Source organism: Nanorana parkeri, unplaced genomic scaffold (genome assembly GCF_000935625.1).
Source record: "Nanorana parkeri isolate BGI_ZX_2015 unplaced genomic scaffold, ASM93562v1 scaffold43, whole genome shotgun sequence".
In the NCBI taxonomy this organism is placed as follows: Eukaryota; Metazoa; Chordata; class Amphibia; order Anura; family Dicroglossidae; genus Nanorana; species Nanorana parkeri.
Genome location: NW_017306311.1, coordinates 830,506 through 846,025, shown reverse-complemented (window position 1 = coordinate 846,025; position 15,520 = coordinate 830,506). Strand labels below are relative to the sequence as shown.

At 39.1% G+C, this 15,520-nt stretch overlaps 1 protein-coding gene across 3 annotated transcripts in view; it reads right to left on the bottom strand.

Moving 5' to 3' along the window:
* The window catches only part of RUNX1T1 (RUNX1 translocation partner 1), a 111,945-nt gene that overhangs the window by 39,648 nt on the left and 56,777 nt on the right, over nt 1–15,520 (bottom strand). For all 3 annotated transcript variants that reach the window (XM_018572234.1, XM_018572246.1, XM_018572239.1), the window contains exons 3-4: nt 12,718–12,959; nt 7,814–7,903 (exon numbers count right to left, since the gene is read on the bottom strand). In XM_018572234.1, the coding sequence (XP_018427736.1) occupies nt 7,814–7,903; nt 12,718–12,959 (332 nt within the window). The remainder of the gene's footprint in view (nt 1–7,813; nt 7,904–12,717; nt 12,960–15,520) is intronic.

The window sequence follows — 15,520 nt, the reverse complement described above, 5'->3', positions numbered from 1 at the left end:
GCCCAGCTGTCAGAAGCAGGCTGTCGGCCGGCCAATGGCCGGCCGCTCGGTCAGCTTCGTCTTTCAGCACGGCTCAGCGCTCGACTGAGCCGCTCGGCCGTGATCGGGAGCTGTACGGGCTATTGTGAATAGCCGTACAGCACCCCCTCGGCTCTCCTGAACCAAAGGGGTCCTGGTGCCGAAGCTAGCCGAAGGATCGGCCGAAGCTACGGCCAGATCCTTCGGCAGCTTTGTGAATAGACCCCTATATATAAAAAGATTATAGAAAGTGCACAAACCCTATGGGATAAAGAACATCACTGCCACTGCGCTACATATATATGAAGGTCATAGAAAGTGTACACACCCTTATAATTATGATTTTTTTACATTTGTATTAGCTTAGATGGCAACTAAATACACATCCAACACATATACTATATCCCCTCTATTAAGTCCCTATAACAATCCCTGTAAATGATACCTATACAATCAGGTAACAACATGCTATTTATATAGTTTTGGAAGACAAGACTGTGTCACTATATCATTGATTTCAACAACAATCTTACCAATCTTACCATAAAAATATACTGTATGTGCATTTTTTGTTTAATCCATTTTCTTATTAAAGTTTTACAGGGTTATTCACAAAAGGGTGAAGAGTTTGGAGAAGTGAACAATCTAAGACAACATAGATGAACTGAAAACATTAGCTGAATTGAAGAATGTTTCCAAATCAGCTATTCTGGTCTAGACTGTTCACCTCTTCTGCCTTCTCCAAACTCTTCACCCTTTTGTGAATAGCCCTGTTCGTTTTGTAACAGAAGCAATGCATAGAAAGACATTAGTACCAGTTGTGACCTGTTGATGGGCAGAGTTATGGTACATGTGAGTCTGGATCATGTGAATTTTACATATTGTATGCATGTTAATTACCTATAAATGCCTTCCTTGTGTGGACATCCTAAACCTCTGAGATTGCTTTAGGCGCCTCCATCTTGAATGAGTGTTCTCAGCAACTACAGGGCTGTCACTCAAGTGACACTTTGGCTGCATGGAGTGAATTACCCCATATATAAAAGGGTGCGTGTAGACAGAACTGTACAGCCATGACTTGGTTAATGAACAGGTTTAGTTGTGTACTAAGTGGGTTCAGAAATAGGTTTAATGTGCTATTGTGTGTAGGTGACAGATCCCCTTTAAAAGTTATTTTATATTTCCATGATAAAGCCCTAGTACTCCTTTGCCACAAACAGCAAAGCTGACGAGTGGAGATGTTATCCTCTGCAAATCCGATAATATTTCACAGACACCAGTGAAATATATGACAAATACAGTGGTATTATACTAAGAAAATACATTTATTTCTGCAGTCTCACAGAGAAAAATTCCTAAATGGTAATTAGGAAAAATGACTAACATGCTGCCCATGTTGTGTACAGATGACTTTTTGGCAAAGGATAACTGGATGTGAGCCAGGACCAACTGCTATTCACTGACTGCACAGCAGCACATTCTACTTGAACCTGAAATCTAAAGCTTACGAAAATTGTATGACAAAAATAAATTCCTAATGTAAAAAATATATAACACTTGTTAATATCCGTATATTTAATGTGTGAATTGCAGGATGGCAGATCAGCAAAACACTAGAGAAAATGGACGGAGACTGAACTGTAATTCTGGCTGGAGGAGGGCCAATTATTTGGCCTACTGAGGACTTAAGCATCATTATCAGTCATGTTTACATCTATAGGTAGACATGAGAAAGCTTGAAATAAATGGGGCTTTATTGGCGCCACAACGCTCAATTACTTAAGATTTATGAAAAACATAAAAGCATCTGTTTCTTAATATCATCCAAAAGCCGCACATTACATAATCTGTTCATATACCATTACACGTGGCACAGTATTGGCGCAACCATAATCATAATTCAATCAATGAAATGACGCTAAGAGAGTTTCTACATCCGGTCCAGTAGCTGCAGTAGGTTAGTCTACAGGGAAATCTCAGACACCCAAGCAGAAAAGTGTCCATCAACATGAGATGAAAGAAGCCGAATCAAAACACATTCAGCCTTATGAAACGATGATCTTCATGTCTTTGCATGACTGCATATATTTGCGGGCCTCTCATGCTTATCTTTCAGGACAACGGTCTGAAACGAGTGCACTGCAAGTGACTTCAGAACAACGCAGGTATTTCTCTTGTGACAGTTCCCCTTTAAAGAGACCTTGTCACCCCAGAGTCACTTGTAAACTAAGCACCGTCTGTAAAAGAATAGCATACCTTTCTAGCAGCCTATGTCTTTAAATGATTTGCTGCTCCAGTGGCCACTGCTGGTAGCTGACACCTGTGGGTGTGTGACTACAATCTCCTTCAACCCCACACTGTGGTTCCTCCCACTGGTTCACAGGTCCTATAGTGACATAGGGTTGAGAGGAAATACAGGGTGCTGCAGGAGGAGCTATATTCTTATACCAATAAGGTAAGCATTGATGCTTTTCTTTTACAGGCTGCGCTTCATTTACAAGTGGTCCTTTGGTGACAGTGTGATTTTAGCAGGGCACTATATAATTTCTTAAGAGAAGCAAACCAATTGAAGCAAAAAAATTAATTGGGGTTGTTTTAAAATGCAGCAATGCCTTCCAGATTTAGCACTAATAAAAAACAGAAATGCTGCTATTGACAAATGTAAAAAGTAAGTATGACACGGTTAAAGCCTTCCTTCCTTTTTTTTTTTTATTCAGCATTTCTATAAACATCTTCTTTCAATTTAAAAAAAAATGGTAATACAAAGCAATTTTGTTTGTTCTAGTTCTGGTGCCAGATTAGGTAATTAGGATGGTGTCTAATATCCTTCCAGTAAATGTTTCTCCATAAACGTAGAATGGAATCGCGGGTCTGCGGGTTGCATTAGCTTAATGAAAACAAGATTTTAATGCATATTGTTACAGCTGCGTTTGAATGCACTTATTAAGGCCCCGTGTTCCCACAACCATATGGTTTTTGTCATTAATGTCTCCTTTGAGGAAAAGCACTAAAATTAGAAAAAAAAAAGTTGCATCTTTGATTCCAGTGATCCAAAGTAAATGATATGGCGACCATATGGCGCACAGCTCCGATGGAAGAATGTGGAAGTGTCCTTGTAAGCTTTTTTCTTTTTTTTTTTTATTTTTGTGGCAGCCAATTTGACCCTGAAGAGAAGCATTTTTTTTTTTTTTTACAAAACATAGAAACCATTCGTATTCACAGAGGAAATGATGTTAACATGATGAAATTCATACAGAAAGCATCCTTTTATGAAGCAAGCATGATGAGTGTTTTTATAAACATTCCTGTTTAATATTTAAAATATGCCGTGAAGTGGAAAAACAAGAGTGTTCCCAGAAAACTGGAAAATAAGAAAAAAATGGGTCACCCATAGCAACCAAATAGATTCCCGTTTTCATTTTAAAAACGTTCCTACTGTATGAGGGTGGCCATATTGGGGCCACGTAAAGGCAACTGATGCCCCAGATTCAAGTGTTGACTGTGCCAGTTGGGACATGGCAAGCATGTCTTACGGGTCTATTCACGAAGCTGCTGAAGGATCTAGCCGTAGCTTCGGCTGATCCTTCGGCTAGCTTCGGCCCCAGGACCCCTTCGGTTCAGTTGAATCGAAGGGCTGCTGTACGGGCTATTCACTATAGCCCGTTAACAATGGCTTTGAAATGCAGCAATTCAAGGGAGTCAGGCCTTGGCAACCATCACTCCTGGTGAGAGACCTGCCTGTGACAATCCATACGTGATACCCTCTCAAGAACTGGACAAATCATGAGCATGTCTTGTGATAACCCATGTGTTTATGGGAAACAAATCATTTCAGGTAAGCACCCCATGATGACAAAATGTAATATCCTAAAAAAGAATAGGGTAATGGAGATTTTGTTATCTGTGCCTCATTAAATTTACCTTTGCTCATTAAACTTTGCTTTGATGATTACTGCATGTACTCCAACTGTAAAAATATGTAGTGCATTTTACTACTTCCTCTAAGTCCCTCTAGCTGCATTATCCCTTGTAATGTTGAGCTGTCATTTGTACATTCAAACTGAGATGCTCAAAAACAAATTTCTGCTTAATTAGAAGTTTAAGGACTACAGTTGCATTTACTATCTGTACTGCTACACAGGGACTCATATAAGTAAGCTATGTCACCTGCAAGCACTTGGTTGGGCCAGGTGCAAGATAGAGGAGGACCCTCATTTTCACTACTGGTCATCCTAGCAATTCAGGGGTTCTGGAATGGAAATGAGCCATTGGTCTTGCTTTTGTCTCAAGTGATGCCAATGAGGCTCCGCTTGAATGGTTAGGATGAGCGGCGTGATGTGACAATGAGCAGGGGCAAAACTGCTATTGGTCTGTGATTTTCCGGGGATAGACAGTTTGAGCACCATTACATGGAGCTACAATAAAAAGTGTGAAACGGTGGGATAAAAAGGCCTATTCATGCAAAGAAGCTCTGCCATTTATATAACCCCTTTAGGGATCAATGCAGTTTTCTTATGACTACACAGGAGGGCAGTGAGTACATTTCAGACCGAACCCTATATTCAGGTATGCTCCTATGAATTTGAATTGTCTTTTGTCCTACACACACCCATTACAGTGAGCATAGAGGAAGCCCTTCAATGGTAAAACATATATTCACAACCTGAAGAAAGCTCTGTTAGAGAACCATAGCAATATTTTGGATAAGGGACTGTGCACTAAGCAAATGAGTGTGCCAACATTCCTGTTTGTGTAAAACCCTTGAGTGTTTAGGATAGCTGTGCATTAAATAGAAAACAAAAACACAAATGCTTGTACCACAAACTGTGTAGAGAGAATGAGGGGAATGGTAGTAAACACAGTGCCACCCTTATTTTCCTAAAGTTCACAAGTCGGTAAGAAATACGGGCAGCTTCAAATCTCATTTCTTTACTAAGCAGTCAAGGGAGACAGCACATTTGACAAGAAAAGCCTACTGCAATGTAATTAAAGGGATGCAGGGCATCATACACCTTTACCAGCTTAGTCTTCAAAAGACTTCTGATAAAGCCCTGTCATAAATTGACACATCTTAGATAGTCTGATATGTAGCCTAGAAACACATCTGCGTTGCAAGGCTTTCTTTACTTATACTGACATATAGCTGCTATATACCGGTAGCTATAGCTAGTATTGCCATAATGAAGTTACCTTTCTAAAAAGTGGCTACACTTATGTAAAGATCCCACTCAATGAGACACTTTTTGACATTTCTTTAGTGAAACATTTTAGTGCCTGCGTGTCTGCCATTTTGTGTAATTCGGCTTGGCAGAAGAGTGTTTTTGTGTGAGTTCTATTAGCATAAGATTAGAAAGTAATGTGCTATACATATGTACTGCTGCTTTTCTGTAGTATGATGAAATACGCACAGAGCCCGAGAACACAGCTAAGTCTCAGAGACTCCTAACTCGGGTTTAAGACACATAAGAGTTATGAAAACAGTTTGCTAATTACGTTTTTGTTGAACATTACAACTAAATAACATAATTAAGCAGAAGCTTTTCATTTGATAAAATGTACACTCTGGTTCATGAAATCTCTGTTTTCTATATCTAGTTTTAACGGTTCATGTTTTTCAGGCCTCCAGAATTTCTACCTTTTGAGGCATCTCTGCTCCTACCGGAACTAATGGAAGCCCAAATAATGTTGCCATTCTCTTGAGTTTGTTGAACAGTATGTTACTCTAAACCTTTAATTAAGCTGTCCTTTAATAAAGTAACTGGGATTATTATTACCTTCAGCCAGAATCCGGCAATTTAGCCCCAGCTAGAAGCGCCTGAATTGGGGAAGGAGAGCCATTGCTTAGCAAGGCTACTGAGAGACCAGTGTGCAGGGTGGACTGGGTGGTGAGCTGGGCAGAGAAGAGGCTGTGCTGCTATACATGGCAGGAAAGCAGTGAACCATAAACTGCAATACTGTGATATGTTGTGTTGCAGAGTCATGCTGTGGTGCAGAGAAGAGAGCCATGAGGACTGTGGTGTTAGCTGCTGTGCCAGGCAGAGTGACTGGACAGAGGAATGTTCTTAGTACCAGGACTGAACTGTGCCATGTTGAGCAGTTACCCTGAAAGAAGAGAGCTGCTGCGTGAGCAAAGCATAGCTGCAATTACTAAGATCGCTGACCCCATCTAAGAGAGGACTGAGTTGCTTATCGAGCTGTGAGAATCAGGGAGAAATGAGCTGCTGTACTCCTCTGAGGACTAAGCACTCCAGAAAGGGAAAAGGCTGCAGAACCAGCTGGCACCACCTGTGGAGGGGAGCCCTGTGTGTGGCATGGCCTCTCATCTGGTCTCCCGGGAGTGGACCTTAACACTACTGTGAGTGGCCTCTGGGACAACAGCATTTCGATTGACTTTGCCCTCTGTTAACTGGCTACTTTCTAACAAAGAGCAACTGCTTAGGACCTTGGTGCATCGCTTCTCCCTTGGATTATGAATATTCTCTCAAGAGTGAGCACTCCAATAGAAGTTCATGGGCCCTAACACTGGAAGATGGTGCTTAGACCCCTATGGTCAAACAATAAACAACAGGCATATTTTATTAATATATTGTTTCCAAAACAAAAAATATGTTGCTATTGCTGTGACTATTCAAAAGTGCTAGCTGTGGTTGAGTTTTAATTTCTTAGTAGCCTAAAGTCCATCTAAAACTACATATCCAGAGAGTAACAAAGTTGTCCTGGTTTCATCGCAGCATGAACTATGTTGTCACCCTGCTGAAAATCAACTGATCTACTGGCAGGATCAACAGCTAATAAAATTCTCAGGTAAACAATAATTGTTGTGTTGTTTCTATAAAAATGAAGTCATACTGTACAGTATATTATTATTACTACAGGTATTTACACAGCACTGACAATTTATGCATCACTTTATGTATTGCACAATCACATCACTCCTTGCTCATGAGGAGCTTACAATCTAAGGTCCCTATCTCACACACATACATACACATACTAGAGACAATTTAGACAGGAGCCATTTAACCTACCAGGACACCTTTGGAGTGTGGGGGGAAACTGGAGTACCTGGAGGAACTCAAGCCCAGAGCGAACATGCTAAACTCCATTCAGATAGGGTCCTGGTTGGGATTCAATCCAAGAACCCTAGTGGGCAAAGGCAGAAGTGCTAACCACTAAGCCTGTGTGCTACCATTAGTTCCTTTCATCAATATATCTACCTAAAATCAATAAGGATTTCAATATGATTCTAAACTCTCCATGTAGAGATATGCAGTGGTGCCATGTGCACCATTTAGTAAATACCGCGGTAAGAAGGTGCAATAGTTTATTTACATTTATTTTGAGTTCAGTCCTTTCAGTGAAATACAGTCATGGGCAAAGACTAAGTCTTGCCACTGCATGAAGATTTCCATTCCTTAAGTGGGGTCATTTTTTATGGGCACCCCCTTTAATTGTCAGAATTAAGAGTAAACATTAAAACCATAACTATGATAAATGTAGCTATTATCATCCCTTCTATAAAGTCCAGCTTTTCTACCATAGATTTTCAATAGAAGGCTAAAACCTCCTAAATTATTCAATCATGTCCCTTTTACGCCCCATAACCGTAAATAACACAAAGAAAAGTGAAAGGGCAGAAAGTCACCTAGATAAGCACTTCCGTCACTGTGCAGTGCTTACACCTCAGATTTATTTTCCATTTTCTCTCTTAAAAAGCAAAACAGTAAAACACACATTTGTGACCTAGCAACAATAAGGTTTGAAATCCTTTCCAGATCAATGAACTGTGCAATACCTTCAAAAATGGGATGACAAAGGGTCGCAGTGGAAAGTTGGTCGCTTCTTGCAGTTTGGAATGAAATTCTTCAATTGTCAGTGTAGAATTCTGTTGGGTAGTGGAAAAAAAGGGAAAAGAATGAAAAATGCAGTTTAATGGAATGCCACCATATTCAAAAGGTTACTAGTACAAAGAGATTACAAGAGAGACACTCATAAGTCTTAAATGGGTGAATGAAGTAGACATTTTTATGGCTTTAATGCAGAAGGGTCTGTTAAGTCTAAATATGGAAAATATTTCAGCACAATTTAAGCCGGCCTAGGGCTTGGCATGAAGTATATATAAACACAAGACCACAATGTAATATACTGCAGCTAACCACACTTTAGATGTGATGGCTGTACTAGTGTTCTTCTTTTAGGCATTTATTCTTTTTTTTTCCTGCTGATCTTCCCAGTAACACACATCCTGCCCTAGCTTGACAACAATGCTCGCTCAGTGTACTATGGAGGAGCAGCGTGGTCACTCTAAGCTGCTCGCTCCTTATTTAGGTAACAGAACACCTCCCCCTCTCCTCATCTCCATAACTTAAGGAAAAGGTGTTCTGTAGCCCACAGAAGTGAACTGGGCAGGGCCGATAGCAGAGTCTGAGACATTAGTGCAGCTTAGGTACATAGGTTTTTGGTGAGATCAATATGTACTTTGTTCTCCTATTGAATGGAGAACTAAAAGCTTAAAATATTTAACAGACCAAGAGAGAGCAAATACAAGAAGTTCATTGTCAAGGTTCGTATACCTTTTAAATGCCCTGACACATTGGGAGCTATGCACAAATATTGTAAAGACATGTTTTTGAAGCTGCACAAATATTCATGTACAAGTAAGCATTATTCCTTAAGATAGAATTAGTCCTCTAGATGGCAGGGCATAGTGAATACACACACCTAAAACCTACAGATCTGAGTGAGGTCTAACTCACAGCAACCTACTATAATTTACATTTTAGCCATTTGAAATACACAACATTGCACAATTTTCAAGACAATATCAGTATATTAGCTGGTCTGTCTATAGCACCTACGTGCTCCCATTATCTGACCATAGAAAAGATAGAGCTTAGTAAATGTTTGGGTAAGCATCATCACATTGGGACAGGGCTTGATTATAGCTAATAGAGGTTAGCCTAGGCTGACTACTGACTGGTGGATGTCTCCAAGAACAATCAGTGGTGATACATCTGCACTTTATAGGGACCTGCAAGGAATTTCTCTATGACTCCAATAAATAGATTTTAAGATTTTAGCGGTATACAAGGTTCCAAATGCTTTCTGGAAATTCTCCACAGAAAATAAAAATAAAGTTTAATATTAAAATAAAAAAAAGATAATCCAACCAGCTACAAAATCTGCCAAGTTGTTATGAGGTTCAAGTTTGCTGCTACCATGTGTTCACAGTGAGTCCCCAGGATTCGCTAAATTTGCAAATAGAAAACTTTTGCCATCAGAAGTAAGCAACAACCTATTATGCAGTGCACAGTCTTTGCTCCTGGTCATCTGAGTCACAAGAGCAAATATTCGGAACTAATAAGTAACCCAGCACTCCTTCTAGCCATGTTATACTGTGCTGTAACTGTTTAGGAGAGTTTACAACTCTGTGTAGGGAGAGATAGTCAATGATAAAGTTTTCATGCTCTGAGGCACTTGATGTTATCTACTAGGCAAGTCATACATGGCCTAAGCCTCAACCAATCATTGCAAGCAACACTAGATTTGTGACCATTAATACTTAAGATCAGGCTTCATGCGTCCAGCAGTATGCCAATTCTTATAATTTTTTTTTTATATACTCAACATATATTGCCCCTAATCTGGGAGAACACACTTGAAGATATGACTCCCAAGTGATGAAGTTTAACTATAGCACATTTTGCTCCTCCAAGTGTCAGACTGCGGAAAGTATAGCGGGATCAGAGGGGACTCAAAACACCTGTTTTTTTATTTAAAATGTATAATTTGCCAAAATCTAGGCTGACTACCCCAGGGTCTCACATAACTAAGCCCAGACTAGGCTATAGGATTACGTGCCCTGCTACACGTCATAAATGGCACAGCCAAATGTCTGTGACAGAACACAAGCCATACAAAACACTATATAATTTAAAGAATGACTGTATTTGTATGCATATTAGCTGAACATTTTGCAGATTCTGTAAAAAGCAACAAACATCAAGTAGTTGGGTAATTTGATAAGCCCTTACAGTGAGCAGGGTCAAATTTCCATTAATGGACCATCTAGGTACACAACATTTAGCGCCCATAGCATTGTGTCTCTACTAGGATCATTTCTGTTACCTAAAACAATTTTTCTTTTTACCTAACCAGGCTTAGAATATTAGAATCATGTGTAAATAAGCTTATTCAACATGACTGTATTAATAGGGATGATGAGAAAAAATGTGGGGCAGATATCTATGCAAAGCAAAGACACCACTAAGCTTCTGTCGGTACAGGCACAAGCCTACTGAGTCTTATGGAAAATCTGGCCCTGTCTAGAATTTGTCACCGAGTCATCAGCACCATTTACTGTGATGTCACTGGGAGTGACAACAGTAATGCAAATTTGGTTTTCTTTTAACTCCCTTGTAAGTGAACATGTCCTCTAAGTGACCAGACCTGGCATTAGCTGTAAGATAAGGCAAGTCAATTCATAAGGTATCTGTACTTTGCAGCACCATTACTTTGTATGTGTTTGTATTTCTGCTTGAAGAGAAAAAGTAAGTGCACTTTAAATGTGTACATGCTAACATTCTCTTCAGTTGTTACATATGTCTTCTTCCATTGAGAATACAAAAAAATATCAAACGCTGAAAAAGGTAATTCAATTGCAGTTATCTTACTACTTATCGCCTCTTAATTCTCTTTTTTTTTGCATACCCTTTTGCATGTCATCTGATGAAAGAAGATTTATAGCACATAAATCTGTCAGCACATCATTCCACTATTCATAAACACAAATGTATCTTGGACACAATGCAGAACAGAATAACACAATACAGCCAGAAATTAAACAACATATTCCAGCAATATGGTATATGGGTGTCTCCTTCCTCTACAACATGGAACTGTGAATAGAATAAGCTTTTCATCTATTAATCAATGTCATCTATTAATTCTATTATAGTTATTTTTTAATTAAAAATGGAAAATGTTGTATTCCATTTTATGTTTCAAGGATTTCACGGAAGCAAGTTCGTGACCATGAAAGAAAATGTCTGTAAACTAACAGTTTCTCTTGTTTCCATTTAAACAGTCCATTGATGGTGTAGCAGTTCCACCCATTTTCTTCGTGTATTGTAATGGGGATGGCGTATCTGGGAGTTGGACCTGTAAATTAATTAAACATTTGAATCAACAATGAACAAACCCAGAAAGCCAGGTGGCCAAGATGCACAGTATACTAATGCTGGCGCTTTCATTTTATTAACTTCTTCTTTTATTATCAAGGGAAACATTTGATTCTGACCTCTCATTGGTCCCTAGAACAAAGTGGCTGGCTCCTGACTGCTATAGAACATTGTCTATATTAAACATGAATACTACAACAAAAAATGAAAAGACATTTCTAAATGTTGGAACTTTTAGCAGTTGATCTGACACTTTTTCTATTGCTAGCCACTAATGGCTGAATACTAGTGGCCTCAAATGGCCTTATAATATTTTGTAAAGCGCTGCGCAAACTGTTGGCGCTATATAAATCCTGTATAATAATAATTATAATATGTGTCCTACAAATATACTGTGATGTCTGGCAAAAGATGTTAGCAAACTTTATCAGTGGATAACTACCACAGGTCTAAGGAAGGTTATACCCTAACAAATATCTCACCGGCAAAGACTGGCGGCAATAGATCTGCCCATCCATACTTGAACTGTGCACCAAAGGTCAATTGGCCTGGACATATTTAGAATGGGCCTTCTTTGACCCTACAGAGACATTTTTATGTGTTCAGTATGATCCCTTTAAGTGTCCTAGGTGAAAAAACATGTTAATACTATAGGACAATGAACAACACAGACATGACGATCCTAATATAAAACATAAATACTAATGTAGAATAGGGGATAGACACTAAACTAATGATATTTGCTTCACTGTACTGAAGTCCTGTTCAACCATATGGGTATTCAATAAAAACATAAGGTTTAAACTTCTATCAATCTGTAATAAATACCATGATCTAGTGTTATCAGTCCTAGTAAGTGGAAAATGTAATTGTGGGCAGAAGCCAACCACCCCTACAGTCTGACCATCAGCTGGAACATCTTTCCCTTTTCATTTGAGGAAAGTACCCAAGCACATGAGTGCTTGTTAGTCTTCATTTGCCATTATTTGGACGTGTTGTTTTTATAGACCTAATCACATGCGTGTGTGTGTGTGGTCTGACCACAGTAACAAAACTGATCATTCAACCAGACTATAAGATGTGGCAGTTTCATACTCAAATTGAGTATTGCAATTGTTCAGCCACCAAAACAAGGGAATTACAAAACCAGAATGCATAACACAACATAAATCTCCCACCTTGGCCATTCATTACTGGTCAGTGACCGAGCAGAATCCAAAGCTGATATCTCTCCATACACAGAACAATTACTGGAAAATTAGATTGGCATCGACCCAATCTGTCACACAACAGTTTAAAGTAAATGTCTTCTTACTGCCCCATTTGGAAGATTTCCAAGCCTGGATTCATGTCTGAGCTTCTCAGAGATTACATAAAATGACTTAAATGTAATTATACTGTTCAATTTAATAGTGAACACCATGGTCTGAAGTCTATCCATTACCTATTCACTTCTAGGCATTAAAAGCAACATTTACATGCAAGATGTAAATAGTTATGACAGAGCCAGTCTCCTTACCACTAATCCCAGGACAAGTGTGCGGACTCTTTCCCCAATTTCTGGTGAAATGTCATTGCCAAACTGCTGTAATGTGGTAAGGAATCTCTTCAATTTACTGAGCTGCCGTGCACCACATGCTGGAGGCAACTGCTGATTCGCCAGCGAAGAAGAGGAGGAGGATGAAGGTCCATTACTAAAGCCATTAGGAGGGGACGGAGCTCCATTCAGTGCTGTTGGTGAATGACTTGTGCCATTTGTTACTGATGAATAAAGCAGAACATAGTATTGTCATTTCTGATAAACCGTACTATATCATTATAAAATCAATGCATATTAAAATTCTCAATCTAACAACTATAACAAATCTCTTTTGGCCGTTTATCTTCTTTTTAAAGCATTTGACCCTGATTTGCAAATACAGAATTAGGCATTACAAACTACAAAGATATACTGTACATAACAAAACAAAAGATGCAGAAGACAAGAGGGGACAGGGCTACAGAGAAAACATAATGGGGAGAATTTACTAAAACTGGAGCAGTCAGAATATGGAGCAGCTGTGTATAGTAACCAATCAGCTTCTTTCTTCAGCTTGTTCAGCTATGTTTTGAAAATGAAAGATAGAAGCTGATTGGTTGAGATCCTGTCTGCTCCAGTCTTAGTAAATTCCACTCAATGTATTTTCAGTGAATTCATATTGTGGAAAATAATTATATTGATACAGAATTGGAGCTCAAGGTGATGGCTACTTTACAACACACACAGGGGAGTGTACACACTCCAGAAGGTAGGACAGTGTCTGCATGAATACAGAGATGATGTGAGGTTCTACAGCTGAAGTGAGTGCAGAGTGATGCACAAATAAGGTACAATATTGTTAATAGTTAAGATACTTGAATTAAAGGTTTAATTCAAGGTTTAACTCCTGAGTTTAGTGTCACTTTAAAGATAATTCCTGGCAAAGAGCTAAATACAAAGCTAACAACCATAAATCTGACCAACCAATGTGTTTCGAGAGATCAGTGCCTTCTTTAAAGCTTTCAAAACTCTTGTAAACAAAAGGCTACACTGGCTCCTAAATTGTCTTCTGGGTGATGGTAGCTCTTTGGTATGTTGCTGTTCTAACTCTTTGTTTGAGGGGCTTCCCACCCACTAAGCACTGTTAGAGAGCTAGTACACTAATCTGTTACAACAGGTGTTGTGCAACCCAGGTCCTAATAACAGACCTGTCACACATTCATCAAATGAACCCCTTGACCTTGGGTCCCATTCGTTCACCTTTATTCCAACAACAGTTCAACAGTCCCTGCACATCAAAGTCACCAAAATCTGAACTGTCTTTTGTGCCAAATGGTTTGACATTCTGCTCTTGTAATTCACATGTGTATGACACACTGCATAATTAGCCAGGTGTAACCAGTATTCCCAGATTCACCTTTGCAGCATCCTTGGTTACCTGCTTGTTCATTGAATACTGAATTTGTAGCATGTTGTTGCCAGGGCTACATCTACTGGCATAACTCCGATGTTGTGGGTGAGAATTAAATGGCTGGTGTTGACCCCCTATCTCCAAGTAATGGCATATTGCAGCCCAAAAGCTCAGAGACCCCTAATATGTAGATACTGCAGCCACACTTCTGCTGCACAGATGGGTTACATGGCATTACCATTGGGGCAGCATATGGATTTGAGAATACAAAAAAACCCTTAAAAATATAAGAAACTCAATATTTCATATATTTTCAATACCTACATTAACACTTTTAATTTTGATTGACTTATTAGGCTAATATACAGTATATAACTTGCTTTTATCTTTATCCCTTTATTTATCTTTAGTCAGCAAATCTAAGTTCTATATTGTATAGGTAACAGCTCTGTAATACGTCTGTATCTTTTCCTAGACAACGTCAAGTCTCTAACAATGTCTTATAGTGTATCCTTTTGCTGGGAAGAATAGCTGAATGTCACAGCATACAATTCATCATTTTCCAATTCATGAGGTTTGATTGGCCATTTCAGTGGCATTAAACCAGCAGGATACATACTCCTGAATGTCCTATCAAAGTATCTTTATAAAACATCTATTTATTCACAGCAAACCATTTGCACAATTTATTCTAAATATAGCAATCATGTTTACAGACCAAAGAGGCGGTGATGCCAAATTGTTGGGGTAGTTACCGTCCTCTAGTTCTACAATTTTTATGATGATGTCATTCATATAGCAGAGACAGGCTCACAGCTAAACAGAGCTAAGCTGTTTCTGCAGACCTGGGCAGTTGCCTGCTATAGAAAACAATGGTTGCTATTCTGTGTATGCCTTTCAGTAGAAAATACTATGTCCTAATTTTTTAAGCCATTACGTGAAAAATGACAATGGATCATGAGGAAGGGTACTTTTGAAAATTAAGTCTTTAGGTATCCTGCCAGATATGTGCAGGTTGTCAGAATCAAAAGTATGAAATTGTATATAGTGCATAAGTCAATATGAGCTGGAAAAAATGGTGCTTCAATCATTGGCTATATACTGTTTTTTTCAAGCGGTGGGCCAGCTAGGAATCTTGCCTGCAACAGCTGTGTGAGGTATGTGATAAGGCAAGAATGGCCATTTTCTGGTGATAAATCTGACCATGTACAGGGAAAAGAGGTACCTGCACATACCCCTTACTGCATCATAATGGAAATAAATCAGCCCTGCATACTGGTTGACCAACAGGAATGTGGGAGCATACACTTAAGTGTGTGACGAGAACCCAACACTTGGAAAGAGTGACACTATACCCCTCCAACTGTCCCTCATTTGGACCTAACGCTTCTT